This window comes from Borostomias antarcticus (assembly GCF_949987555.1).
Source record: "Borostomias antarcticus genome assembly, chromosome: 33".
NCBI lineage: Eukaryota > Metazoa > Chordata > Actinopteri > Stomiiformes > Stomiidae > Borostomias > Borostomias antarcticus.
The window spans coordinates 1,055,688-1,081,468 of record NC_140266.1 but is presented as its reverse complement, the minus strand read 5'-3'; the positions used below and the strand labels follow the sequence as shown (position 1 = coordinate 1,081,468).

General features: G+C 55.0%; 1 protein-coding gene across 1 annotated transcript in view; it reads right to left on the bottom strand.

Annotated features, from left to right (window-relative positions):
* chd6 (chromodomain helicase DNA binding protein 6) overlaps positions 1-25,781 on the bottom strand; it is a gene marked incomplete at its 5' end in the record, with an annotated part of 43,511 nt that overhangs the window by 5,227 nt on the left and 12,503 nt on the right. The window contains 26 exons of the mRNA XM_084460690.1: positions 269-886; positions 1,085-1,351; positions 1,616-1,767; positions 3,836-5,375; positions 6,033-7,201; positions 7,709-7,917; positions 8,504-8,801; positions 9,546-9,600; positions 9,762-9,915; positions 10,463-10,592; positions 10,694-10,797; positions 10,907-10,996; positions 13,212-13,371; positions 14,018-14,217; positions 14,973-15,175; positions 16,548-16,658; positions 16,880-17,059; positions 19,979-20,143; positions 20,696-20,891; positions 21,290-21,500; positions 22,134-22,290; positions 22,409-22,507; positions 22,858-23,001; positions 23,634-23,810; positions 23,900-24,143; positions 25,657-25,778. Of these exons, the coding sequence (XP_084316816.1) occupies positions 269-886; positions 1,085-1,351; positions 1,616-1,767; positions 3,836-5,375; positions 6,033-7,201; positions 7,709-7,917; positions 8,504-8,801; positions 9,546-9,600; positions 9,762-9,915; positions 10,463-10,592; positions 10,694-10,797; positions 10,907-10,996; positions 13,212-13,371; positions 14,018-14,217; positions 14,973-15,175; positions 16,548-16,658; positions 16,880-17,059; positions 19,979-20,143; positions 20,696-20,891; positions 21,290-21,500; positions 22,134-22,290; positions 22,409-22,507; positions 22,858-23,001; positions 23,634-23,810; positions 23,900-24,143; positions 25,657-25,778 (7,155 nt within the window). The remainder of the gene's footprint in view (positions 1-268; positions 887-1,084; positions 1,352-1,615; positions 1,768-3,835; positions 5,376-6,032; positions 7,202-7,708; positions 7,918-8,503; positions 8,802-9,545; positions 9,601-9,761; positions 9,916-10,462; positions 10,593-10,693; positions 10,798-10,906; positions 10,997-13,211; positions 13,372-14,017; positions 14,218-14,972; positions 15,176-16,547; positions 16,659-16,879; positions 17,060-19,978; positions 20,144-20,695; positions 20,892-21,289; positions 21,501-22,133; positions 22,291-22,408; positions 22,508-22,857; positions 23,002-23,633; positions 23,811-23,899; positions 24,144-25,656; positions 25,779-25,781) is intronic.

Here is a 25,781-nt window from a genome sequence, read left to right as displayed (position 1 = left end):
AGAGAAGGCGACAGAGAGGGAGAGGGAGAGAGAGAGAGAGAGAGAGGGAGGGAGAGGGAGAGAGAGAGGGAGGGAGAGGGAGAGAGAAAACAGAGAGAGAGAGAGAAGGCGACAGAGAGAGGGAGAAGAAGAGAGAGAGAGAGAGAGAGAGAGAGAGAGAGAGAGAGAGAGAGAAAGAATACTTCATGAGTGTACATGTGGCTGCCTTTTGATTTTTTTTTTTTTACACCTCTTATGACCCAGAGACTGTCCCTGTCCCCCCCCCCACCTGCGCCTCCATCCCGGGGCTCTTGAACCCCGCGTCCGTGGCCTCCACGTTCCTCCTCCTCCCTCTCCTCCTCCTCAGCATGGCGTCGTCGCGCCGCAGGCTCCCGTTCACGATCTGCCCGGTGACCGGGTGGATCAGCCCCGCCTGCAGGATGCCCGCCATGTCCATGCCCACGGCGCCCGCCACGGCGCCCGCCAGCCCCCCCATGCCGCCCAGCGACGGGGGCAGCTTGTGGGCGGAGGAGGAGGGGGGGGGGAGCGCCTGGTGGTGGCCGAGGCGCGCCCCCGTCTCCCCGGGCCCCATGGCCAGCTCGCCGGGCTTGGACAGGTCCATGGCCGCCTCCTGCCACCCGTTAATCAGCATGGCCCCGCCCCGGTGGGAGGAGGAAGACGAGGAGGAGGACGAGGAGGAGGTGGTGGTGGTGGTGGGGGTGGGCGGGGCCACCACCGGCGCCATCTTATCCGGGGCGTGGCAGGGCTTGGCCAGGGCTTCGGCGGCGGCGGCCTCGTAGTCGTAGGCTCGCCGGCCGCGCTTCAGCTCCGGCAGGTAGGGCGGCGCCACTAGCCGCTCCTGCAACAGAGGCAAGGAAGTGAGCCGCCAGCCTCCGCGCGGCCGGTACTGGACAGAGGACAAGAATGGAGGGACGGAGGACAAGAATGAGAGAGCGTTACCATGAGAACAACGGGACAGAGGGGGGTGACATCACACACGTAACAGAGATATATAGACACGGGCGTCACGGGATGCGGTGTGATATTCCAATACGGCGCCCGTCGGTATGGACCGAGGGGCGTGGTCGTAGGGGGGCGTGGTCACCTTGGGCAGGCGTGTGAGCGGGGGGGGGAGGCTGTAGCCGAGGCCGGGGGAGGGCTGTGGGAGGCGGGGGCCGGCGGGCAGGTAGGTGGGCCTCTGCTGGGCGAGGAGGTGGTGGTGTTGGGGGGGGTGTTGGGTCAGGGCGTGGCCGGCGGGGGGGCAGGCGTTGGCCAGGGAGCCGGGGGACTCGTACTGCTGACTGGACGACGGCCACTTCCCCTTCAGGATGGCGTGGCAGATGCTGTCCAGACGGTTGATGATCACGCGGTCCTGTGGGACAGAGGGGGGGGGGGACACACCGGGTCTGAGGACATGTCCCACCATCTTCGAAATGCACACCTTGTACCTTTAGCCAATAGGAGAGCAGATAGTAAAGATGTGCTCGTTTATAAATCGTGATAAAACACAATAAACACAAAATGTCCAGACATAACCCATAGTCCACAGACTAACAAAATGCCAAAGGTTTTGACCCATCTGTCCGATGTTTGACCGACAATGCTAGTTAGACGAGGCCGGACTGATGGACAGTACCTTCGGCCAATCGGAGAAGGAGTAGAGGGCTTTCTCCTGCAGCAGCTGAGCGATGGTTGGCTCCCTGGTGTCATGGAGGCTGTCGGCCAGGTCACACATCGACAGGGAGCCCGTGGCGTACCTGGGGGCCTCCACGTAGCTCTCTACTGGGCCTGGAGGATGAGGAGAAAGGGATCTGCTTGAGGAGATGACCACCATCATACCATCATACCAAACTAGGCTACTGCCCACACAGACGCAAAAGCCATTCATTGAACAGGATATGAGAGCTCTCATCTCTAACCCATCTAGAGATGTAACGGACATTTTCACATCATGATTATAGTGACCAAAATTATCACGGTTATCAGTAGTATCGTGGTATTGTTAAGATGTGCTGAAAATGTTCAAAAAACTACTGATACACACTGAAATTCTTTCACCAAGTTTTATATTGAAAACCACTAATACAATTGTATACTATATAGACAAAAGTATTGGGACACCTACACATTACACCTACAGGAGCTTTTAGACATCCCATTCTTAAAGGACAATGCTCGTTTTTGACAACCTGGACCTTATTTACGACATATTATAAGACGTTTGACGATTGCGCGCTGTGCGCATAAGTGCTGGAGCAAGTGAGGAAGCTATTTAGTTTCGAAAGACGTTTCTAAAGATCATGGCATGTGAAAACCACAACAGTTATGCTCTATGTAAGCACAACTAGCAATCCATCCAGACAGATTGATGAAAACAACCGTTTCGCGGCAGAAAATAGATTTTTAGAAGCTGCATTCCTGTTGCCCCGATCACCGCCATTACATGGATATACTGGCTCGCGCTGGATTTTACATTTCTTCTACATGCCTCCGAACTACACCAAAGTGATCTCGGTGAGTCAAACGTCTTATAATATGTCGTAAATAAGGTCCAGGTTGTCAAAAACGAGCATTGTCCTTTAAGTCATAGGGATTATGGAGCTACAGTAGAACAGCTTCCACTCTTCTGGGAAGGATTTCTACCAGATTTCCGAGTGCGTCTGTGGGAATTTTTGCCCATTCATCCATAAGAGCATTTGTGAGGTCAGACACTGATGTTGGACGAGAGGGCCTAGCTTGCTATCTCCGTTCTAGTTCATCCCAAAGGTGTTCGATGGGGTCGAGGTCAGGTCTCTGTGCGGGTCGGTCAAGTTCTTCCACACCAACCTGACCCAACCATTCCTTTATGGACCTTGCTTTGTGCACTGGGGCACAGTCGCGCTGGAACAGAAAAGGGTCTTCCCCAAACTGTTCCCACAAAGTTAGAAGCACAGAATCGTCAAAATGTCTTGGTAATCTGAAGCATCAACATTTCCCTTCACTGGAACTAAGGGGTCTAGGCCAACCCCAGAAAAACAACCCCAGACCATTATCCCTCCTCCACCAAACTTTATAGTCGGCACAATACAGTCAGGCAGGTAACGTCCTCCTGGCATGCGCCCAACCCAGACTCGTCCATCAGACTGCCAGATAGAGAAGTGAGAATCGTCACTCCACAGAACACATTTCCACTGCTCCAGAGTCCAGTGGCGGCGTGCTTTACACCACTCCATCCAACTCTTTACACCACTCCATCCAACTCTTTACACCACTCCATCCAACTCTTTACACCACTCCATCCAACGCTTTACACCACTCCATCCAACTCTTTACACCACTCCATCCAACGCTTTACACCACTCCATCCAACTCTTTACACCACTCCATCCAACGCTTTACACCACTCCATCCAACGCTTTACACCACTCCATCCAACTCTTTACACCACTCCATCCAACGCTTTACACCACTCCATCCAACTCTTTACACCACTCCATCCAACGCTTTACACCACTCCATCCAACGCTTGGGCATTGCGCTTGGTGATGTAAGGCCCTCTCGTCCAACATCAGTGTCTGACCTCACAAACTGGATGAATGGGCAATTACTCCCACAGACACTCCAAAACCTCCCACAAAGCCTTCCCAGAAGAGCGGAAGCTGTTATATCTGCAAAGGGGGATCGACTCCATATTAATACCTATGAATTTAGAATAGCATGTCAGAAAAGCTCCTGTAGGTGTAAATTTAATCGGATTTCATCATGGTTTATCATTATACTGGTTAACGTTACATCTCTACCAGGGTCCAAGTTTAGTTTACAGCCTGTCGTAATGACATCTGAACCCCTGATCAACAGCTGCTCCCTGCTATGGTACCTGGCGTCCTGGTCTCCTCTTTGACCTGCTCCTTGATCTCCAGGCCGTCTTGCTGCTCCAGTTTGGGGCTGAGGACCGTGCTGTCAGCCTCCAGGAGCTCCGCCTTGGTCCCCAACCTCTCGGGCTTCACGTGGTAGACCAGGCCTTCTGGTTTCATACAGTAGACCAGGCCTTCCGGCTTCACCTGGTACAGCAGCCCGTCAGGCTTGGCTTCAGCGTCCTCCGTCTTCAAAGAGAAGACCAGGCGGGGTTTCTCGTCTTCGTCGTCCTCCTCCTCCTCCTCCTCCATGTCTTCAGGCTTCACGGAGAACAAGTCTGGTTTGACCTCCATGCCGTCTGGGTCCAGAGGGAACTCCACAGCTTCAGGCTTGGTCTCCAGGCTCTCAGTCTTGATGGACAGCTGCGTTCTGCCGGGGTCAGGCTTGACCTCGCTGTCCGGATCCAGGGAGAGCTCGGCCTCATCGGGCCTGGCGTTGGCGCCGTCGGGACCCAGACCAGAGAAGCCTTCTTCAGCCGCACTGGCATCCTCTAGACCTCCATCCTCCAGACCTCCATCCTCCAGACCCCCACAGTTCTCCTGCAGCACGCATGGCTCCATCTTCAGCCGGGCCTCTCCGTCCTCCTGGGGGGCCGGTGGGTCAGGGTGCTGGAGGCTCAGGGCTGGGTGAGGGGGCGGGGCGAGGAGACACGAGGGGGTCTGGCCGGTGGAGGGGTCCGCGGGTCCGCTTTCTGCGACCGTTCTCTCAGGTTCTGCCACCCCGTCACAGAACCCCTCCAGTCCGAGGCGGTACTGTCCCTGGAGGGGTTCGAGGAAGGCCCCCGCCTCCTGGGCTGCGGTCGTCCGGTGACCGGGTTCCACTCCAGGTTCCTCCAGGTCTGGCTGTTCCTCCAGCAGCTCCTGACCCCAGGCCGGAGGAACCAGCCCCTCCGTTGGGCTACCCCGAGACCCTGCCTCTCCCTCTCCTTCAGACCCGTTCGGCAGACCCTCTCTGGAGCCATCCAGGCCTCCTTCCAGCTCTGGTCCTTCTAGAGAGGCATCTACCTCCATGGCCTCCTCCTCCTCCTGCTCCTCGGGCTCCTCTCCAGCCACCAGGTCCCCGACCTGGGGGGAGACCATGGCCGTCTCCTCCATCCCGCCCTGGTAATGCTGTTCCAGGGCTGGGTCGTCCTCACAGGCCAGCCCCTGGTCCTCGGGCCCGGGGTAGGCCTCACCTGTGGCCTGCAGACTCAGGCTCTGCTCCGCCCCTTCCATGCTTTGCTCCTCCCCTTCCAGAGTATGGTCCGCCCCCTCCATGCCGTGCCCCTCCCCCTCTAGCCCCTGGCTGTCTCTGGACAGCTCCTCCTCCTCCTTGTCAAACTCAAACGCCGGCTCCACCCCCTGGTTGTGGTTAGCGAGGGCGTCGGTGACGTCGTCCCCGTGGCTGAGCTTGTGGCGGGTGATGTCGGAGAGGGAGAGGGGGGGAGGGGGTACGTAGGGGGGAGGGGGGCTCGCAGACAGGTCAGTCTGCTCCTCGCTGGGCTCCTCGCTCACGCCGATGTCCTGGAGGACGGACAGAAGGACAGGGTTAGGGTCAGACATGACGATAAGACTGCACACAAGTCCACCTCTCACTTCTTCTAGCCCTGTGATTGGCTGGTTGGAATCCCGATCACTTCCTTCATTTAACCAAGCCTTACTGCCTTAACTGCCTTCAGACCTCCTCAATTGCATAGGGTGTACAGCTTATGGGTTGATTTGAGACTGCTAAACAGTATTGAGACGCCCCTGGCCCAAAGAGAAATGCTTCATCCTAACAGTATTGAGACAGGGCCCAGGCTAGGAGAGAAAAGCTTCATTCTACCAGTATTGAGACAGGGCCCAGTCTAGGAGAGAAATGCTTCATTCTAACAGTATTGAGACAGGTCCCAGTCTAGGAGAGAAAAGCTTCATTCTAACAGTATTGAGACAGGGCCCAGTCTAGGAGAGAAAAGCTTCATTCTACCAGTATTGAGACAGGGCCCAAGCCAGGAGAGAAATGCTTCATTCTAACAGTATTGAGACAGGTCCCAGTCTAGGAGAGAAAAGCTTCATTCTAACAGTATTGAGACAGGGCCCAGGCTAGGAGAGAAAAGCTTCATTCTACCAGTATTGAGACAGGGCCCAAGCCAGGAGAGAAAAGCTTCATTCTAACAGTATTGAGACAGGGCCCAGGCCTACCTTGAAGAGCAGGAAGCTGGAGGGGAGGGGCTCTCCCCCGGGTGGGTGAGAGGGAGAGGAGGGGGGCGGGAGGCCGAGGCAGTCCTCCAAAGTCTCCTCCCCTCCTCCCCCGTCCCTCCCCTGCCCCTCCTCCTCCTCCTCCTCCAGAAACCCCGCCTCCAGGGCGGGCGGCCCCAGAATGGCGTCCGACTCGTTGAACATGTGGTGCGTGGGGCTGGCGTGGTCGCCCGTCTCCCAGGGCGCCTGCAGCTGGTCAAGCCGCACGGACGGTGCCAGGAGGCCCGTCTCCTCGGACGAGCCCTGCTGACCGACCAGCACGTCGTTTCGCAGCTTCCCCGCCATCGACTCCGCCCCCACGCCGTACGGGTTCAGCATGCTCAGCTTCCCCGCCATGGACTCCGCCCCCACGCCGTACGAGTTCAGCATGCTCTGCCCCGCCGTGGCCGAGTTGAAGGGGAAGCCGCTGTGGCCGTCCTTCGACGCCTTGCCCCCGCCCAGCGGGTCCGGGTCGGACGCCAGGGGGTCGTGGTGCAGCGAGGCCAGGTCAAGGGTCTCCTCCAGAGGGGGGCAGTCCAGGAAGCCCTCCCTGGCCCCGGGCACCATCCCCAGACCAACCCCTGGCTCGGGGCCCCCGGCGTCCGTCGGGCCCTGGTGGAGGTGGGGGTGGTGCGAGGAGGGGGAGGGCGCCGCCGGGTGGTGGGCGGCGGGCGGGTGGTACTCGGGCGGCTGGGGGGAGTGGCAGTGCCCCAGGCTGGTGTCGTACGGCGGGCAGCAGTGCGCGTGGAGGTGGGGGTGCGCGGCCGGGGGGCCCAGGTGGTGATGATGGTGGTGGTGGTGGTGGAGGTGGTGGGCGTAGCCCTGCTGGCTCTCCTTCTGGACGTAGTTGCGGTGCGCCTCCAGGAAGCAGAGCTGGGGGTCGTTGAGGATGTAGTAGTCGGTGCGGCTGAGGCCGTGGCGGGCGGCGCCCAGCAGGAGGTCGCGGTCGTGTTTGCCGCACTCCCACCAGACGGGCAGGTACAGGCTGGGCCGGCACAGCTGCAGACGGGCGGACAGCAGCGGGTGGCGGAGGACCTGCTCGCGGATCTTCCGCAGCAGCTCGATGCGGTAGAGCGTCCTCGCCGCGCGCTCTTCCGTGATTGGCTCCATGAAGAGGGCGTGGTCCACGGGTCCTGGGACATGGGGGGAGGGGTTGAGTTTGTATTATATATATATATATATATATATATATATATATATATATAATATTTTATTACATTATATTTATTTTTATTTTTTTTCCGTTTTTTTTATTATTTTACTTTACATATACATATTAATTACATATTTCAACTGGTTTTTATTACATTTTCAAAGCAAAGACGTCTAGCCGGTTGGTCAACCGCCTGCTGGCGGAATTCAATACAGCGATTTTTAATGAGCGTAGAAGAGGAATGTGACTAAATGTCCGTCCGTCCGGTGTGACGTAACGTCATGGAAACCTGACAAGTGAGACACTTTGACCAATCAGTCTCACCCCTCTCCTCTCTCTTCTGTCCTAGAACTCCTCCTCCCCCCTCCTCCGCTCTCCTGTGCCCCCCTCTCCTCTCCTCTCCTCTCCTCTCCTCTCCTCTCCTCTCCTCTCCTCTCCTCCTCTCCCCCCCTCCTCCTCTCTCTCCCTGTCCCCCAGCTGGTCTCACCTTCGTCCTTCCTAGGAGGCAGTCTGCAGGCCGTGCGGCACATGGAGACGAAGCTGGAGAAGTATCTCTCCAGGCTGTGGTCAGTCTTGCGGTCCAGCCGGGCCAGAGCTCTGAACTGGCTCCAGTCGAAGGTCTTCCTCTCCGGGTCGAACACCACGCCGAAGGACGACACGGTCCGGTAGAAGTCCGCCTGCTCCCGCCGCGTCCACCTGGGAGGAGGGGACAGTCACACGTCACACCTCAGATACACACGCACACAAACACGCACACGCACGCACACACACACACACGCACACACACACACACGCACACACACACACACGTACGCAAACAAACACACACACACGTCTGGTTGTACTAATACACACACACACACACACACACACGCGCACGCACGCACACGTCTGGTTGTACTAATACACACACACACACACACGCACACACGCGCACGCACGCACACGCATACACACACACACACACACACACGCGTTGTACTAATACACACACAAACACACACACACACACACACACACACACACACACACACAGAGGTCTGGTTGTACTAACACACAAACACACACACAGACACATACACAGGTCTCGTTGTACTAACACACACACACACACACACACACACACACACACACACAGAGGTCTGGTTGTACTAACACACAAACACACACACACACACACACACACACAGGTCTCGTTGTACTAACACACACACACACACACAGGTCTCGTTGTACTAACACACACACACAATCCCATGACAGGAAGTAGCAGTGACATCACCTCCTCTGCCACTCCAGGAAGAGGGGGTCTGGCTCCGCCCCCAGCGAGCAGCGCCTCAGCTCCTCCCCCAGCTGCCACGCCAGCGGCCCGTGTCCCGCCCCCAGCCCGTCGTGGAACAGGAAGTCGGGCCTGATTGGCTCGCGCCGCGTGAAGCGCTGGTAGGCCGTGATGAGGCGACGCAGGCGAGCGGTGAGGGCGGGGCCTGGCGGCCAGAGGGGCCGGCCGTGCAGGTGAAGCTCCGCCCCCCCGCCTCCCTGCGCCTCAGCGCCCTCTTGGACCAGGTCCACGCTGAGGGAGTCTGGAGACGAGGAGAGAGAGAGATGGGATTACATCCTGGGTCGTAGCAGTCGTTTCCAAACGGATGGAGGGGGTTTCGAAACGCGCCGTACCGACGACGAAAAGAGCTAAGAAGCTAGAGTTAATAAACATGCGTCAGTTGTTGTTGTTGTTGTGGCTCTGCGTTCCGTTTTGTTGCGCTCGTTTCTCTTTGCTCCAACTGACGATCTCGGACGGTTTTGTCGCGTAGGTCAGTGAAAGTGTGTCGTCCAGTCTCAGGTATTTTGATCTGGCTTCTCTACCTGCCTAGTTTACGGACGAGGATGTAAAGGGACCGGATGCAGAGTCACAAAACTGAGGTAAATGTGCAACCAATCGGCGAGTACCTATAGGTTGTTAAGCCCGCCCACCCCAACGGTTCTGCTGCAATGATCACGGCTGTCTAACCGTGCCGAAAAAAGGGCGTTTATAAGCGTTATAAGCGTTTCTAAGTGTTAATAAGCGTTTATAAGCGTTTATAAGCATTTATAAGCGTTATAAGTGTTAATACGCGTTCATAAGCGCCAAACCGTTTTCACTGGAACCGTTCAGCTCCGTGCTCAGAACAGTTGAGGCCAGACGCTCCTACAGACATGGCTGCTTGTTTGCTCTGGAGCGTAGAGGCAGCTCGCTGTTTCAGAGTCCCTCTCTAATTGCGCCCCGTGAGAGCTGAGGTGATCTGAACAGTCTGGTGCTTTAAACTGAGAAGAGAGACGTTGAATCTCACCTGGAGCCACGCTGTCGGGCTTGTCTGTGGCATCGCTGCTGGAACACGTTTCCTCCTGCCCCGCGCACGCACACACACACACACACACACACACACGCGCACACGCACACGAACGCGCACACACACACACACACACACATACAAAGAGTAAAGACATCTGTGTACCGACACGTCAACGTATCCGAGACCCTCTAACTGTGTCCTGGCGTCCCTTACTGGCGTCTCTTTGTGGCGCTGGCTCCCGGGGGAGTCTGGCCGTCCCGTCCCCTCGTCCCTGTCCTCTGGCCGGCCCGTCCCCTCGTCCCTGTCCTCTGCTGCGTCCGTCTTGATCCTGTCCAGCTCCTCCTTCGCGTCCTCGCTCTTCAGCACGCTGGGACACGGAGACACAGCGTCACAGTCGGCTCCACGGCTCGGGACCACAGAGAACACGGGGTTCCACAGAGAACACAGGGATCCACAGCTCAGAACCACAGAGAACACAGGGATCCACAGAGAACACAGGGATCCACAGCTCGGAACCACAGAGAACACAGGGATCCACAGAGAACACAGGGATCCAAAGCTCGGAACCACAGAGAACACAGGGATCCACAGCTCGGAACCACAGAGAACACAGGGATCCACGGCTCGGAACCACAGAGAACACAGGGATCCACGGCTCGGAACCACAGAGAACACAGGGATCCACGGCTCGGAACCACAGAGAACACAGGGATCCACAGAGAACACAAGGATCCACGCCTCAGGACCACAGAGAACACAGGGATCCACGGCTCGGTACCACAGAGAACACAGCTGGGTTTGTTGCTCACTAGGGATGCGACGGTACGGTTAGCCCACAGTGTGTGTAAGATGTACGTGTGTGTTGGTGTGTGTGTGTGTGTGTGTGTGTGCGTGTTGGTGTATATGTGTCCTACCTGTCGGTGATGTCAGAGACCACCTCCCCTCCCCCCTGCTCGGCAGACAGAGCGCTGACGTCTGGCATTCCCACCCTCTCCAGGAAGCAGAGGTCTGGGTCTGCACACATGGCGTTGTAACGCTCGTACCCTGGGAGACACACACACACACACACACACACGTTTGTCTTATATCCGTCACCAAATGCCCTCGTCTCCTGGAGCGCGTGCGCTGGCGTGCGAGCGGCCTACCGTGTTTGTGGACGCCGATGAGCAGAGACTTGTCTGCCTCCGTGTCCCACCAGCCTGCCGGGACCTCGATGTAGTCAATGTCAGGTAGAGCCACCTCCAGTTTACTGGAAGACAGGCACACACACACACACACACACGTATTAGCAATGACCATCGTACGTCAGCTGTTCAAATGCCCCATGTGTGAGGGCTGCTGGGAGGCAGTGTTGGTACCTGGAGGGGACGCCCTCGAGAGCCTGGTTGGCCGCCTCCCCCAGAACCTCCACCTTCAGGTAGTACAGCATCCTCACCCTCAGGAGGACCCTGGGAAGGAGGACAGCAGTTAGCAGGTAGCTAGCCTGTAGCAATACTGTTAGGTAGCTAGCCTGTAGCAATACTGGTAGGTAGCTAGCCTGTAGCAATAATGGGAGGTAGCTAGCCTGTAGCAATACTGTTAGGTAGCTAGCCTGTAGCAATACTGGTAGGTAGCTAGCCTGTAGCAATACTGTTAGGTAGCTAGCCTGTAGCAATACTGGTAGGTAGCTAGCCTGTAGCAATACTGTTAGGTAGCTAGCCTGTAGCAATACTGTTAGGTAGCTAGCCTGTAGCAATATTGTTAGGTAGCTAGCCTGTAGCAATACTGTTAGGTAGCTAGCCTGTAGCAATATTGTTAGGTAGCTAGCCTGTAGCAATACTGTTAGGTAGCTAGCCTGTAGCAAAACTGTTAGGTAGCTAGCCTGTAGCAATACTGTTAGGTAGCTAGCCTGTAGCAATATTGTTAGGTAGCTAGCCTGTAGCAATACTGTTAGGTAGCTAGCCTGTAGCAAAACTGTTAGGTAGCTAGCCTGTAGCAAAACTGTTAGGTAGCTAGCCTGTAGAAATACTGTTAGGTAGCTAGCCTGTAGCAATACTGGTAGGTAGCTAGCCTGTAGCAATACTGTTAGGTAGCTAGCCTGTAGCAATACTGTTAGGTAGCTAGCCTGTAGCAGTGCTTGTCAGCAGGTAGCTAGCCTGTAGCAATACTGTTAGGTAGCTAGCCTGTAGCAATACTGTTAGGTAGCTAGCCTGTAGCAATACTGGTAGGTAGCTAGCCTGTAGCAGTGCTTGTCAGCAGGTAGCTAGCCTGCAGCAAAACTGTTAGGTAGCTAGCCTGTAGCAAAACTGTTAGGTAGCTAGCCTGTAGCAATACTGGTAGGTAGCTAGCCTGTAGCAATATTGTTAGGTAGCTAGCCTGTAGCAATACTGTTAGGTAGCTAGCCTGTAGCAGTGCTTGTCAGCAGGTAGCTAGCCTGTAGCAATACTGTTAGGTAGCTAGCCTGTAGCAATACTGTTAGGTAGCTAGCCTGTAACAATACTGTTAGGTAGCTAGCCTGTAGCAATACTGTTAGGTAGCTAGCCTGTAGCAATACTGTTAGGCCGGTAACTAGCATGTAGCAATACTGTTTGATTTTTATTGCGGTTAACTGGTCAGTAAGGCAGGTTAACCGGTCAGTGAGGCAGGTTAACCGGTCAGTAAGGCAGGTTAACCGGTCAGTGAGGCAGGTTAACCGGTCAGTGAGGCAGGTTAACTGGTCAGTGAGGCGGGTTAACCGGTCAGTGAGGCGGGTTAACTGGTCAGTAAGGCAGGTTAACCGGTCAGTGAGGCGGGTTAACTGGTCAGTGAGGTGGGTTAACTGGTCAGTGAGGCAGGTTAACCGCTCAGTAAGGCGGGTTAACCGGTCAGTGAGGCAGGTTAACCGCTCAGTGAGGCGGGTTAACCGGTCAGTGAGGCAGGTTAACCGGTCAGTGAGGCAGGTTAACCGGTCAGTAAGGCAGGTTAACTGGTCAGTAAGGCAGGTTAACCGGTCAGTGAGGCAGGTTAACTGGTCAGTGAGGCGGGTTAACTGGTCAGTGAGGCAGGTTAACTGGTCAGTAAGGCAGGTTAACCGGTCAGTGAGGCAGGTTAACTGGTCAGTGAGGCAGGTTAACTGGTCAGTAAGGCAGGTTAACCGGTCAGTGAGGCAGGTTAACCGGTCAGTGAGGCAGGTTAACCGGTCAGTGAGGCAGGTTAACTGGTCAGTAAGGCAGGTTAACCGGTCAGTGAGGCAGGTTAACTGGTCAGTAAGGCAGGTTAACCGGTCAGTGAGGCAGGTTAACTGGTCAGTGAGGCGGGTTAACTGGTCAGTGAGGCAGGTTAACTGGTCAGTAAGGCAGGTTAACCGGTCAGTAAGGCAGGTTAACTGGTCAGTGAGGCAGGTTAACTGGTCAGTGAGGCAGGTTAACCGGTCAGTAAGGCGGGTTAACCGGTCAGTGAGGCAGGTTAACCGGTCAGTGAGGCAGGTTAACTGGTCAGTAAGGCAGGTTAGCCGGTCAGTGAGGCAGGTTAACCGGTCAGTGAGGCAGGTTAACTGGTCAGTAAGGCAGGTTAGCCGGTCAGTGAGGCAGGTTAACCGGTCAGTGAGGCAGGTTAACTGGTCAGTAAGGCAGGTTAACTGGTCAGTGAGGCAGGTTAACTGGTCAGTAAGGCAGGTTAACCGGTCAGTAAGGCGGGTTAACCTACTTGTTGCAGTGCTGTTTGAGGTGCTTCTTGTAGCTGTCGTCGTGAAGCACCACCTCTGGGTTGCAGTGAACCAGCCAATCAGCATCCTGCTGCTCCGGAGGGGTCAGCTGACTCTTCAGCTTCTTCCCCTTACGACCGCGCGGCACCGGAGCGGACAGGCCTGGGTCACGACACAACACACTTCAGAAGAGCTTATAACAGGTTATAACAGATATGACTAACAGACTACACGTCAGAAGAGTTTATAGCATGTTATAACATCATCGCGAATACAGTACCGTCTGCTACAACACAGGAATACCCCTCGGGGATCAATTAAGTCTATCTTTCTCTCTCTGTCTCTCTCCCTCCCTCTCATCTCTCTCTCTCTTATCTCTCTCTCTCTCTCTCTCTCTCTCTCTCTCTCACCAGAGTGGTTCTGGAGGGCCTGGTCTCATCTCTCTCTCTCTCTCTCTCTCTCTCACCAGAGTGGTTCTGGAGGGCCTGGTCTCATCTCTCTCTCTCTCTCTCCCTCTCTCTCACCAGAGTGGTTCTGGAGGGCCTGGTCTCATCTCTCTCTCTCCCTCTCTCTCACCAGAGTGGTTCTGGAGGGCCTGGTCTCATCTCTCTCTCTCTCTCTCTCTCTCTCTCTCTCTCTCTCACCAGAGTGGTTCTGGAGGGCCTGGTCTCATCTCTCTCTCTCTCTCTCTCTCTCTCACCAGAGTGGTTCTGGAGGGCCTGGTCTCATCTCTCTCTCTCTCTCTCTCTCTCTCACCAGAGTGGTTCTGGAGGGCCTGGTCTCATCTCTCTCTCTCTCTCTCTCTCACCAGAGTGGTTCTGGAGGGCCTGGTCCTGCCCGTCCTTGCTGGGGGTGATCAGGTCCCAGATGAAGCTCTTGATCTTGTCGTCCCCCTTGTAGTGCCGGAGGCAGTAGACCAGCAGCGCCCGACACACCACCTCCATGTCGCGCTCCGCCAGGTGCCACTTAAAACGCCCGTGACTTAGGATGTCCTTCCACCGCCCCCAGCTGGACAGGAGGGGGGAGAGAGAGAGAAGAGAGAAGGAGAGAGAGAGGGGAAGAGAGAGAGAGAAGGAAGAGAGAGAGAGAGAAGAGAGAAGGAGAGAGAGAGAGGGGAAGAGAGAGAGAGAGAGGGAAGGAAGAGAGAGAGAGAGAAGAGAGAAGGAGAGAGAGAGGGAAGGAAGAGAGAGAGAGAGAGAGAGGGAAGGAAGAGAGAGAGAGAGAAGAGAGAAGGAGAGAGAGAGAGGGGAAGAGAGAGAGAGAGAGGGAAGGAAGAGAGAGAGAGAGAAGAGAGAAGGAGAGAGAGAGGGAAGGAAGAGAGAGAGAGAGAGAGAGGGAAGGAAGAGAGAGAGAGAGAAGAGAGAAGGAGAGAGAGAGGGGGGAAGAGAGAATGAGAGAGAGAGGGAAGGAAGAGAGAGAGGGGGGGGAAGAGAGAGAGAGAGAACGGGAAAGAGAGAGAGAAGTTAGAAAATGTTAGAGTAAATGGTAAATGGACTGCACTCATTGCTCATTGGGAGCAATTTGGGGTTCACCGTCTTGCCCAAGGACACTTCGACATGTCGTCAGGAGTCGAGATTCGAACCGGGAACCCTGCGATCGTTGGACGACCGCAGCTACGAGCTACAGAGAACACACCTGACCTATTCATAGGAAATCATACTTTCACTAATGTCCAGTTCAACTTCCCGCTCTTCCCTCCTACTTCCTCATCCGGCCCCACTTCCTGGACCCGCCCCCTACCCCTCCCTAGCCCCGCCCCCTACCCGAAGATGAGCAGGTTCTTCTCGACGCGGAAGCACTCTGCTCTGAGGTAGCGGCGTGCGCGGTCGTTGAGGCGGCGCGAGCGGCAGGGCCGTTCCTCCGAGTCGCTGTCCAGCTCGGAGAACTCCATCAGCTCGTCGTCCTCGAAGGAGTTGTAGTGGCGCGTCTGCTTCCTCACGCGCGGCGTGTCGATCACCAGGCTCTCCTGGGGGGGACCGGCACACGGACGCACGGACGGTCAACATGCAGACATGCCTACGCGTAGAGAAACACACCCTCCACCCTCCTCCTCCCTCCCTCCTCCCTCCCTCCTCCTCTACCTCCTCCCTCCCTCCCTCCCTCCTCTACCTCCTCTACCTCCTCCCTCCCTCCTCCTCTACCTCCTCCTCCCTCCCTCCTCCTCCCTCTACCTCCTCCCTCCCTCCTCCTCTACCTCCTCCCTCCCTCCTCCTCTACCTCCTCCTCTACCTCCTCCCTCCTCTACCTCCTCCCTCCCTCCTCCTCTACCTCCTCCACCCTCCCTCCTCCTCCTCTACCTTCCTCCTCCACCCTCCCTCCTCCTCTACCTTCCTCCTCCACCCTCCTCCTCCCTCCTCTACCTCCTCCTCTACCTCCTCCACCCTCCCTCCTCTACCTCCTCCCTCCTCTTCCACCCTCCTCCTCTACCTCCTCCCTCCCTCCTCCTCTACCTCCTCCACCCTCCCTCCTCCTCCTGCTCCTCCCTCCTCTACCTCCTCCCTCCCTCCCTCCTCTACCTCCTCCCTCCCTCCTCTACCTCCTCCACCCTCCCTCCTCCTCCTCCTCCCTCCTCTACCTCCTCCCTCCCTCCTCCTCCACCCTCCCTCCCTCCTCTACCTCCTCCACCCTCCCTCCTCCTCCCTCCTCTACCTCCTCCTCCCCTCCTCTACCTCCTCCACCCTCCCTCCTCCTCCTCCTCCCTCCTCTACCTCCTCCCTCCCTCCTCCTCCACCCTCCCTCCTCTACCTCCTCCACCCTCCCTCCTCCTCCCTCCCTCCTCTACCTCCTCCACCCTCCCTCCTCCTCCTCCCTCCTCTACCTCCTCCCTCCCTCCTCCTCCACCCTCCCTCCTCTACCTCCTCCACCCTCCCTCCTCCTCCTCCTCCCTCCCTCCTCTACCTCCTCCACCCTCCCTCCTCCTCCTCCCTCCTCTACCTCCTCCACCCTCCCTCCTCCTCCTCCTCCTCCCTCCTCTACCTCCTCCCTCCCTCCTCTACCTCCTCCCTCCCTCCTCTACCTCCTCCTCCCTCCTCTACCTCCTCCTCCTCCTCCCTCCCTCCTCTACCTCCTCCTCCCTCCCTCCTCCTCTACCTCCTCCTCCCTCCCTCCTCTACCTCCTCACCCTCCCTCCTCTACCTCCACCCTCCCTCCCTCCCTCCTCTACCTCCTCCACCCTCCTCCACCCTCCTCCTCCACCCTCCTCCTCCACCCTCCCTCCTCCTCCTCCACCCTCCCTCCTCTACCTCCTCCCTCCCTCCTCCTCTACCTCCTCCCTCCCTCCTCTACCTCCTCCCCCTCTACCTCCTCCCTCCTCCTCCTCCCCCCTCCCTCCTGCTTACCTTCTCAGCCCGTGACTCCACCTCCAGCTCTGCTATCTTCGCCCACTTCTGCCAGAAGTTAGGATCGTCCAGCGAGATGTCCGTCCTGTTTCCAGACGACACAAAGCTGGCCTGGACGGACACACACACACACACACGCACACACACACACACACACACGCACACGCACACGCACACACACGCACACACACACACATTGTTTAACACTTATGCCAGGCCACCCAGCAGCCTGCTGTTATAAGGGGTGAAAGGATAGCCTGGTGTGGTTCTGTTAGGGGCGAGTTAACAGGTCAAGGGTTTCACCCCTCTAGCCCCGCCCCCCCCAGGGTTACCTTGGCGAAGGTGGAGCCCTTTCCCTCCGTTTGGATGGTGATGGTCTGGGTTCGTCGTTGGAGGATCTGGTCGATGTCTTCCTCGCAGAACTTGGAGCCCTCGTCTTCCTCGTCCATCAGGGCCCCGTAGGCCCCCTTCCTCAGCAGGTCCTCCACCTCCAGCTTGGACAGCTGCTGCACCTGGGGACTGCACTGGTTAGAACACTAGTATGGTAGTGTACACTAGTGAGTGCACTGGTTATGACACTAGTATTCTATTATGACGATAGTATCCTGTGGTCTCTGGACCAAGCTCCCTTCCTCCTCAGAGGGTCCGACAGGATGTACCTGGGGGCGTATTAGTTTGTACACTAGTGTGGTAGTACACTTGTACACACTAGTTATATGTCGGTTTTCCGCCACGCAAAAAAGTAGCGAGTGGACTTGTTTTTTGGGGGTGTTCCCACCGAGTACAGACGAGTCCAGTTGCTACTTCCGTCGGACCACCTCCTTTGAGGCTCGGAGGGAGCTGAGGCGAGTTAGAAGGTGACGTGAAAACATTGCAGACGACTGATTGGTCAGGGAGACGACTGGTTGGTCAAGCAGACTACTGATTGGTCAAGCAGACGACTGATTGGTCAGGCAGACGACTGATTGGTCAAGCAGACGACTGATTGGTCAGGCAGACGACTGATTGGTCAGGCAGACGACTGATTGGTCAAGCAGACGACTGATTGGTCAGGCAGACGACTGATTGGTCAGGCAGACGACTGATTGGTCAGGCAGACTACTGATTGGTCAGGCAGACGACTGGTTGGTCAAGCAGACTACTGATTGGTCAGGCAGACGACTGGTTGGTCAAGCAGACTACTGATTGGTCAGACAATGTGCAAAGGAAACTCGCTTGTACACGACTGTAGACAGGATCTCAAACAAGCGCAAATATGCAACGGCAGCGACCTCGTAATGGAGCTAGAGAGGAGGCTTGAAACATGGTCAAACTGGCCGCGTCTCCTCCTCGCTGGTCTAATTAGTGGATCAGTAACAGCTGCGGTTCCCATTTGTGGGACATTTTTGTGGCGCGACGCCAACCCAACGAGCCGCTCGTAGCAGTTAAGGAACACATACGGGATGAAATGTACACTAGTTGAAAGACTGTGCTAACGCTACACTGCAATAGAAAAATGTAGCTCCTTGCCATTGGGAATATCAATGACATCGCTGGACATGTAATTTGTATACTGGTTTATCATTGTTTCGCTCATTATAAGTATATGTTCAAATGAGCGGAGTTTTTCCTGCATAGAGGAATTTTTGGCGCCGCCCAAAGAGATTTTAGCCAGAGCCGAAGGAAAATCACCAGTGCCAAAATGCAAAAAAATAATAATTTGAATACAAATAGCAATTCAAATCCTCTCCAAATGTGTTTGATAGCTTGTTTCAAGTGCAGCCCATCCCTCTTTCTTGCATTGTCCATGGTTTGGACCACTAGTAATCAAGAGCATTAATAGACAGGTTATCAGTATCTTAAACATTTTGTCTTCATATCCATTTGGTGTCATGTCGGGAGATTTCCCGCGATTGTGAAATGTGAGCTCAGTCAGAACGACAGCGAAGAAAATAGACCTAAATATGCTGGTAGGATACTCAGCATCAAACTGAGGTTTCCCCAAAAATTGCATGCGCATCACCCCCCCAAAGACCCGTTCTGAGCCAGGAAGAATCCTGAACCCTCTTGGTGAATTCTGGAGCTCCCAAGCAAACAAAAGCAAGAACAGTGTGTAGCACAGTCAAGTTGAGTTGGTAAAACGTGGTGGAAAAGCGGCTTTAGAGAGCAGTTGTGTAGAGTCAGCGCTCCTGACCTAGCCTGGCTTTGCCAGAACCAATTCGCGAAAAGTCGCGAAATTCTCAGTTCATTTTCGATTTCCAAGGGACGTTATCAATGGGCGCAGATCAAAATGCCTTGGGAGCTACAAGTACCAGTCTTATACAGTAGTTATAGTGCAGTGGTACTAGTTGGTACTAGTTGGTGCTAGTCAGTGGTACTAGTCAGTGGTACTAGTCAGTGGTACTGGTCAGTGGTACTAGTTGGTACTGGTCAGTGGTACTGGTCAGTGGTACTAGTTGGTACTGGTCAGTGGTACTAGTTGGTACTAGTTGGTGCTAGTCAGTGGTACTAGTCAGTGGTACTAGTTGGTGGTACTAGTCAGTGGTACTAGTCAGTGGTACTAGTCAGTGGCACTAGTTGGTGGTACTAGGTGGTACTAGTCAGTGGTACTAGTCAGTGGTACTAGGTGGTGGTACTAGGTGGTGGTACTAGGTGGTGGTACTAGGTGGTGGTACTCAGTGGTACTAGTTGGTGGTACTAGGTGGTACTAGTCAGTGGTACTAGTCAGTGGTACTAGTCAGTGGTACTAGGTGGTACTAGTCAGTGGTACTAGTCAGTGGTACTAGTCAGTGGTACTACTCAGTGGTACTAGTTGGTGGTACTAGGTGGTGGTACTAGTCAGTGGTACTAGTCAGTGGTACTAGTCAGTGGTACTAGTTGGTGGTACTAGTCAGTGGTACTAGTTGGTGCTAGTCAGTGGTACTAGTCAGTGGTACTAGTTGGTGGTACTAGGTGGTACTAGTCAGTGGTACTAGTTGGTGGTACTAGTCAGTGGTACTAGTTGGTGGTACTAGGTGGTACTAGTCAGTGGTACTAGTCAGTGGTACTACTCAGTGGTACTAGTTGGTGGTACTAGGTGGTACTAGTCAGTGGTACTGGTCAGTGGTACTAGTTGGTACTAGTCAGTGGTACTGGTCAGGGGTACTAGTCAGTGGAACTGGTCAGGGGTACTAGTCAGTGGTACTAGTTGGTACTGGTCAGTGGTACTAGTTGGTGCTAGTCAGTGGTACTAGTTGGTACTGGTCAGTGGTACTAGTTGGTGCTAGTCAGTGGTACTAGTCAGTGGTACTAGTCAGTGGTACTGGTCAGTGGTACTAGGTGGTACTGGTCAGTGGTACTAGTCAGTGGTACTAGTCAGTGGTACTGGTCAGTGGTACTAGATGGTACTAGTCAGTGGTACTAGGTAGTACTGGTCAGTGGTACTGGTCAGTGGTACTGGTCAGGGCTCCTACCCCGTTGAGGCTGCCCTTGCGGTTGATGTCCTGGAGAACAGCCTTGTCCAGTCCCAGCTTCAGACTGGCCTTGTCGAACATCTCCCTCTCGTACGAGTTCCTGGTGATCAGCCGGTAGACTTTCACAGCTTTGCTCTGGCCAATCCGGTGGCAGCGTGCCTGGGCCTGGGCGGGGTCAAAGGCAGATGAAAACTCCTCAGTGACTGAAGGGAATGGGCTCAAGACCCTCAGGACGACCGGACTTATTCTATCACCCCCCCCACCCCCCCAAACACACTCCCTACCCCTCCTCCATCCTTCCTCTCTGCTCTCCTCCTGCGCTCTTTAAAGACTCAAACTGCTCGACACAGGAACAGTTTGTTCCCCACGGCCATCAGCCTTATTAACATGGCTCCCCTCTGACTCTCTCCCCTCTGACTCTCTCCCCTCTGACTCTGACTCGCCCCCTGCTACTTTTGCACTAAACTGACTACTGCACTGACTCTTTGTAGTCCAATTGCACTACCACTTTTTGCACTATATTTGTATCACTTCTCGAGTCCTGTCCTGTCCTGTCCTGTCCTGTCCTGTCCTTGCACTTGTCCATCGCTGTTTTGTTGTAAGCACCACGGTGTCGAAAAGATTCCTATGCATGTAAAAATACGACGTCAATAAACAAATTCTGACTCTGATTCTGCTTTGGACCCCCTCCCTCCCCTCCCTCCCCCAGCCCCTCACCTGGAGGTCGTTCTGGGGGTTCCAGTCCGAGTCGAAGATGATGCAGGTGTCGGCGGCGGTCAGGTTGATGCCCAGGCCGCCGGCGCGCGTGCACAGCAGGAAGACGAAGCGGTCCGAGTCGGGCTTGCAGAAGCGGTCGATGGCCGCCTGCCGCAGGTTCCCGCGCACGCGGCCGTCGATGCGCTCGTACGTGTACCTGTGGGCGGAGGAGCGGAGCAGAGCGCGGGCGTTGGGATATACGTTCGCCCGCGTCACGCCTGCCGCCTGGCCCCATCATGTCACACACACCCCCACCCCGAGTCCCAAAGCCACAGCCGAGCCCCCCCCCAGGTCCCAAAGCCACAGCCCCCCCACCCGAGTCCCAAAGCCCCCCCCCCCAAAGCCACAGCCGAGCCCCCCCCCCGGGTCCCAAAGCCACAGCCCCCCCACCCAAGTCCCAAAGCCCCCCCCCCCCAAAGCCACAGCCGAGCCCCCCCCCCCGGGTCCCAAAGCCCCCCCCCCCAAAGCCACAGCCTCCCCCCCCCCCCGGGTCCCAAAGCCACAGCCCCCCCACCCAAGTCCCAAAGCCCCCCCCTCCCCCCCGCCAGGCCTCACCGTCTCTGGATGAGGTAGTCCTCCAGGATGTCCAGGCAGCGGACCATCTGGGAGAAGACCAGCACCTTGTGTCCCCCGGCCAGCAGCTTGGGCAGCAGCTTGTCGATGAGCACCAGCTTGCCGGCGGCCTGGATCATGGCCTGCAGCTGGAAGTCCCAGGCCTCGGGGCTGTGGCCCTTCCTGAAGTCCTCCAGGATCTTCTCCTCCGCGCCTGCGGGGGGGGAGAGGGGAGGGGGGAGAGGAGGGAGAGATGACAAAGAGGGAGGAGTCAGTATCGGAACATTCCGGGTCTCAATCTCGTGCCCGTAATTTGACCAAAAGTCCATTTTAAAGATTAAACTCCACGCTCATGTCTCCGTTTAAAGTCAGTTGGTGTCGATAAAGTAACTCCCCGACAATGTGGGCTCGTTTCAGAAGAGCAGAGCTGCGCAGTCAAGGATCAAAGCTTGCAGTGTCTGTTGCATTGTGGGAATATATTCTGTTGTACTTCCCTCAGAATTAATAACGGATTTCAAAGCCCAGAGAGATGAAGGCGGGCGGTCTTTAAACACAGCTGCTCCACACCAACTGAACCAAGGAGCGTTTTCATCTCGAAGGCTTGGACGTACGAAGTAGGGTGTGCTTTTACCTCAAAAACTCTCATATTTGTCATCGTGTGAAACTACTGTAAAAGGCTATTCTCGTCCGACTTGAGCCTACCTGAGGTGCGCTCCCCATCTCAAATCTCTCGACCACGTCTGCCTTTATTGTAGATGACTGACGTTTTAACAAACAAGCAGTGTGTGTGTGTGTGTGTGTGTGTGTGTGTGTGTGTGTGTGTGTGTGTGTGTGTGGGCCGACCCACCTGTGATCAGGTAGGGGTGATTGCAACACTTGCGCAGCTCCATCATGGTGTTAATGAGGTTGGGCATGTTGTGCTGGTTGGCCCCTTTAGACAGGAAGCTGAAGTTCTTCTCCAGGATGGCTCGGTAGTATTTCTTCTGAATGTTGGTCAGTTCCACCTGGGGAAGGTTTTTATTTTTTTTTATTTTTTTTAACCATTTTGTCCTTTTTTTAACCATCTTACACAATTTCCCCAAACCCAGTGAAAGAGTGAAACTCCAGCAGGTGGACACTCACCTCTATGATGGTCTCCTCCTTTGGCGCCAGGTTCTTCTCCACGTCGTCCTTCAAACGACGCAGCATCATCGGTTTGAGGATGGCCTGGAGCTTCTTCACCTGGGGAGGGGAGGAGAGAGGTGGGGATGGGAGAGGAGAGGAGGGGGAGGGGAAAAGAGAGGAGGAGGAGAGGAGGTTTCATGAAAATCGCTCTGGTAGTTTTTGCATAATCCTAGTCCAAAAAAATCGGTCGAGGGAGTAGGGGTCAGGATCTGACCCCCGGTCTAGGGAGTAGGGGTCAGGATCTGACCCCCGGTCTAGGGAGTAGGGGTCAGGATCCACGGTCTAGGGAGTAGGGGTCAGGATCTGACCCCCGGTCTAGGGAGTAGGGGTCAGGATCTGACCCCCGGTCTAGGGAGTAGGGGTCAGGATCTGACCCCCGGTCTAGGGAGTAGGGGTCAGGATCTGACCTGCTCTTCGGTCTTCAGATCTCCAAACTCATCCAGGAAGCTGCTCTCAGAAGGAAACTGCTGCGGCTCCAGGAAGTTGAGCAGACTGAAGAGTTCCTCCACCGAGTTCTGCAACGGCGTTCCCGTCAGGAGGACCTTGTGTTCCTGCGGGGCGAGAAGTGGAACCTGACATCGTAGAACCAAATACGCCCGGTTCCGCCGGTCAACCAGCAGCGCTACAACATTGTTGACGGACACATTCTAATTATTTCTGCCCTCCATTGTATTCCATGGACGCCGGACACTGGCGCGCCACGGCAAGCAGCGGACAGCAGACAGCTGTTGACCGAGGACAGGTCTGCATTCAGCTTCGTTTTCACGGAACGCAGCAAGTGACATACTGATGATTCATCCCATCACCGTCATCGTTTTGGGACACATTTAAGCAGTAAAAACACATCCCGATTGTTCCTAATTGCTAGGGGGAAGATAAGTGGTGAAATTGTTTTTTACAAGTGTCCCGGCGGTCAGATGAAGTTATACGGAGATAATATGGATAATAAAACAGTCCAAACAACTTGTGACTGGGATTGTAAAAGGTTGTGAAGTGGGCACAGGTGTGCTGGGTTATAAATTCACACAGAACTTTTAGCCACGTCGTGCTCAGAGCCAGTTTGCGGCCGGCTTCAGACAGCCGGTCAGTCAACTAGTCAGTCCATCTGCTATTCAGTCAGTCAGTCAACCGGTCAACTCAGCCAGCCGGTCAGTCGGTCCGTCCGCCGGTCAGACCCTCTCACCAGGTTCATGAGTTTGAGTCCCTCCAGCAGTTTGCAGTTCCTGTTCTTGAGGCGGTGCGCCTCGTCGATCACCACGCAGCGCCAGTGGATCTTCTTCAGCTCGGGACAGTCGGCCATGATCATCTCGAAGGTGGTGATCACCCCATGGAACTTCATCACGCCAGGGATAGCGTTACCCTGGTGAGGGGGGGGGGAGATTTGGATGAGCTGCAGTATAATAAGTCACACGGACACACACACACACACACAGGCCCTTCCTATCCTACCTGTGGGTCTTTGTGGTACATCTCGTACTGCAGGATCATCTGCCGGCTGATCTGAGAGCCGTGGTACACGATGACGTTGATGGGCGTCCAGGTCCGGAACTCCCTCTCCCAGTTGGTGATGGTGGACAGCGGGGCGATGATGAGGAAGGGGCCGCGCAGGCCCATGGAGTAGAGCTCGTACAGGAAGGTGATGGACTGGATGGTCTTCCCCAGGCCCATCTCATCAGCCAGGATACAGTTCTTCCTGAGGGGGAGAACGGGGGGAGAGTGTACTGTGCACTGTCTACCTGCATGTATAGCCTGTCGTACTAGCCCAGCCTAACTGTCGTACTAGCCCAGCCTAGCTGTCGTACTAGCCTACCTGTCATACTAGCCTAACTGTCGTAGTAGCCTAGCTGTCATAGTAGCCTAACGGTAGTAGTAGCCTAATTGTCGTAGTAGCCTAACTGTCGTAACTAACCTAACTGTCGTACTAGCCTACCTGTCATACTAGCCTAACTGTCGTAGTAGCCTAGCTGTCATAGTAGCCTAACGGTAGTAGTAGCCTAATTGTCGTAGTAGCCTAACTGTCGTAACTAACCTAACTGTCGTACTAGCCTAACTGTCGTAACTAACCTAACTGTCATACTAGCCTAACTGTCGTAACTAACCTAGCTGTCATACTAGCCTAACTGTCATAGTAGCCTAACTGTCATACTAGCCTAACTGTCATACTAGCCTAACTGTCGTAACTAACCTAGCTGTCATACTAGCCTAACTGGCATAGTAGCCTAACTGGCATAGTAGCCCAACTGTCGTAACTAGCCTAGCTGTCATACTAGTCCAACTGTCGTACTAGCCTAACTGTCGTAACTAGCCTAGCTGTCATACTAGTCCAACTGTCGTACTAGACTAACTGTCGTACTAGCCTACTGTCGTACTAGCCTAACTGTCGTACTAGCCTAACTGTCGTACTAGCCTAACTGTCGTAACTAGCCTAACTGTCGTACTAGCCTAACTGTCATACTAGCCTAAGTGTCGTACTAGCCTAACTGTCGTAGCAGACTGCCAGTTCCAGTCAGCCGCTAGCCAGGTAGCCTTCCTGTTGTAGTAGTTAGCCAGTAAGACTACTTTTTTTAACAGTCATCCAGCTAGCCTATCTGTTGTAGCAGTCATCCAGCTAATACACTCACTGTACCAGTTAGCCAGCTAGCCTACCTGTTGTACAGTCACCCAACTAGCTCAAGTGAGCTGTATCTTGTACATTATGAGAAGTAGCATCCATGAATCCTAGCAGTCATCCAGCTAGCCTACCTGTTATACCAGTCATCCAGCTAGCCTACCTGTTATACCAGTCATCCAGCTAGCCTACCTGTTATACCAGTCATCCAGCTAGCCTACCTGTTATACCAGTCATCCAGCTAGCCTACCTGTAGTAGCAGTCATCCAGCTAGCCTACCTGTTATAGCAGTCATCCAGCTAGCCTACCTGTTATACCAGTCATCCAGCTAGCCTACCTGTTATACCAGTCATCCAGCTAGCCTACCTGTAGTAGCAGTCATCCAGCTAGCCTACCTGTTATACCAGTCATCCAGCTAGCCTACCTGTTATACCAGTCATCCAGCTAGCCTACCTGGTATACCAGTCATCCAGCTAGCCTACCTGTTATACCAGTCATCCAGCTGGCCTACCTGTAGTAGCAGTCATCCAGCTAGCCTACCTGGTATACCAGTCATCCAGCTGGCCTACCTGTAGTAGCAGTCATCCAGCTAGCCTACCTGTTATACCAGTTGAACCTCAGCCAGTTCATGCCCTCTAGCTGGTAGTCCCTCAGCATGTTGCCGTTCGGATAGTCTCTCGACTTCTCCAGCTTTTGCCATTTCTCTGGTGGAGGCCTCTCCTG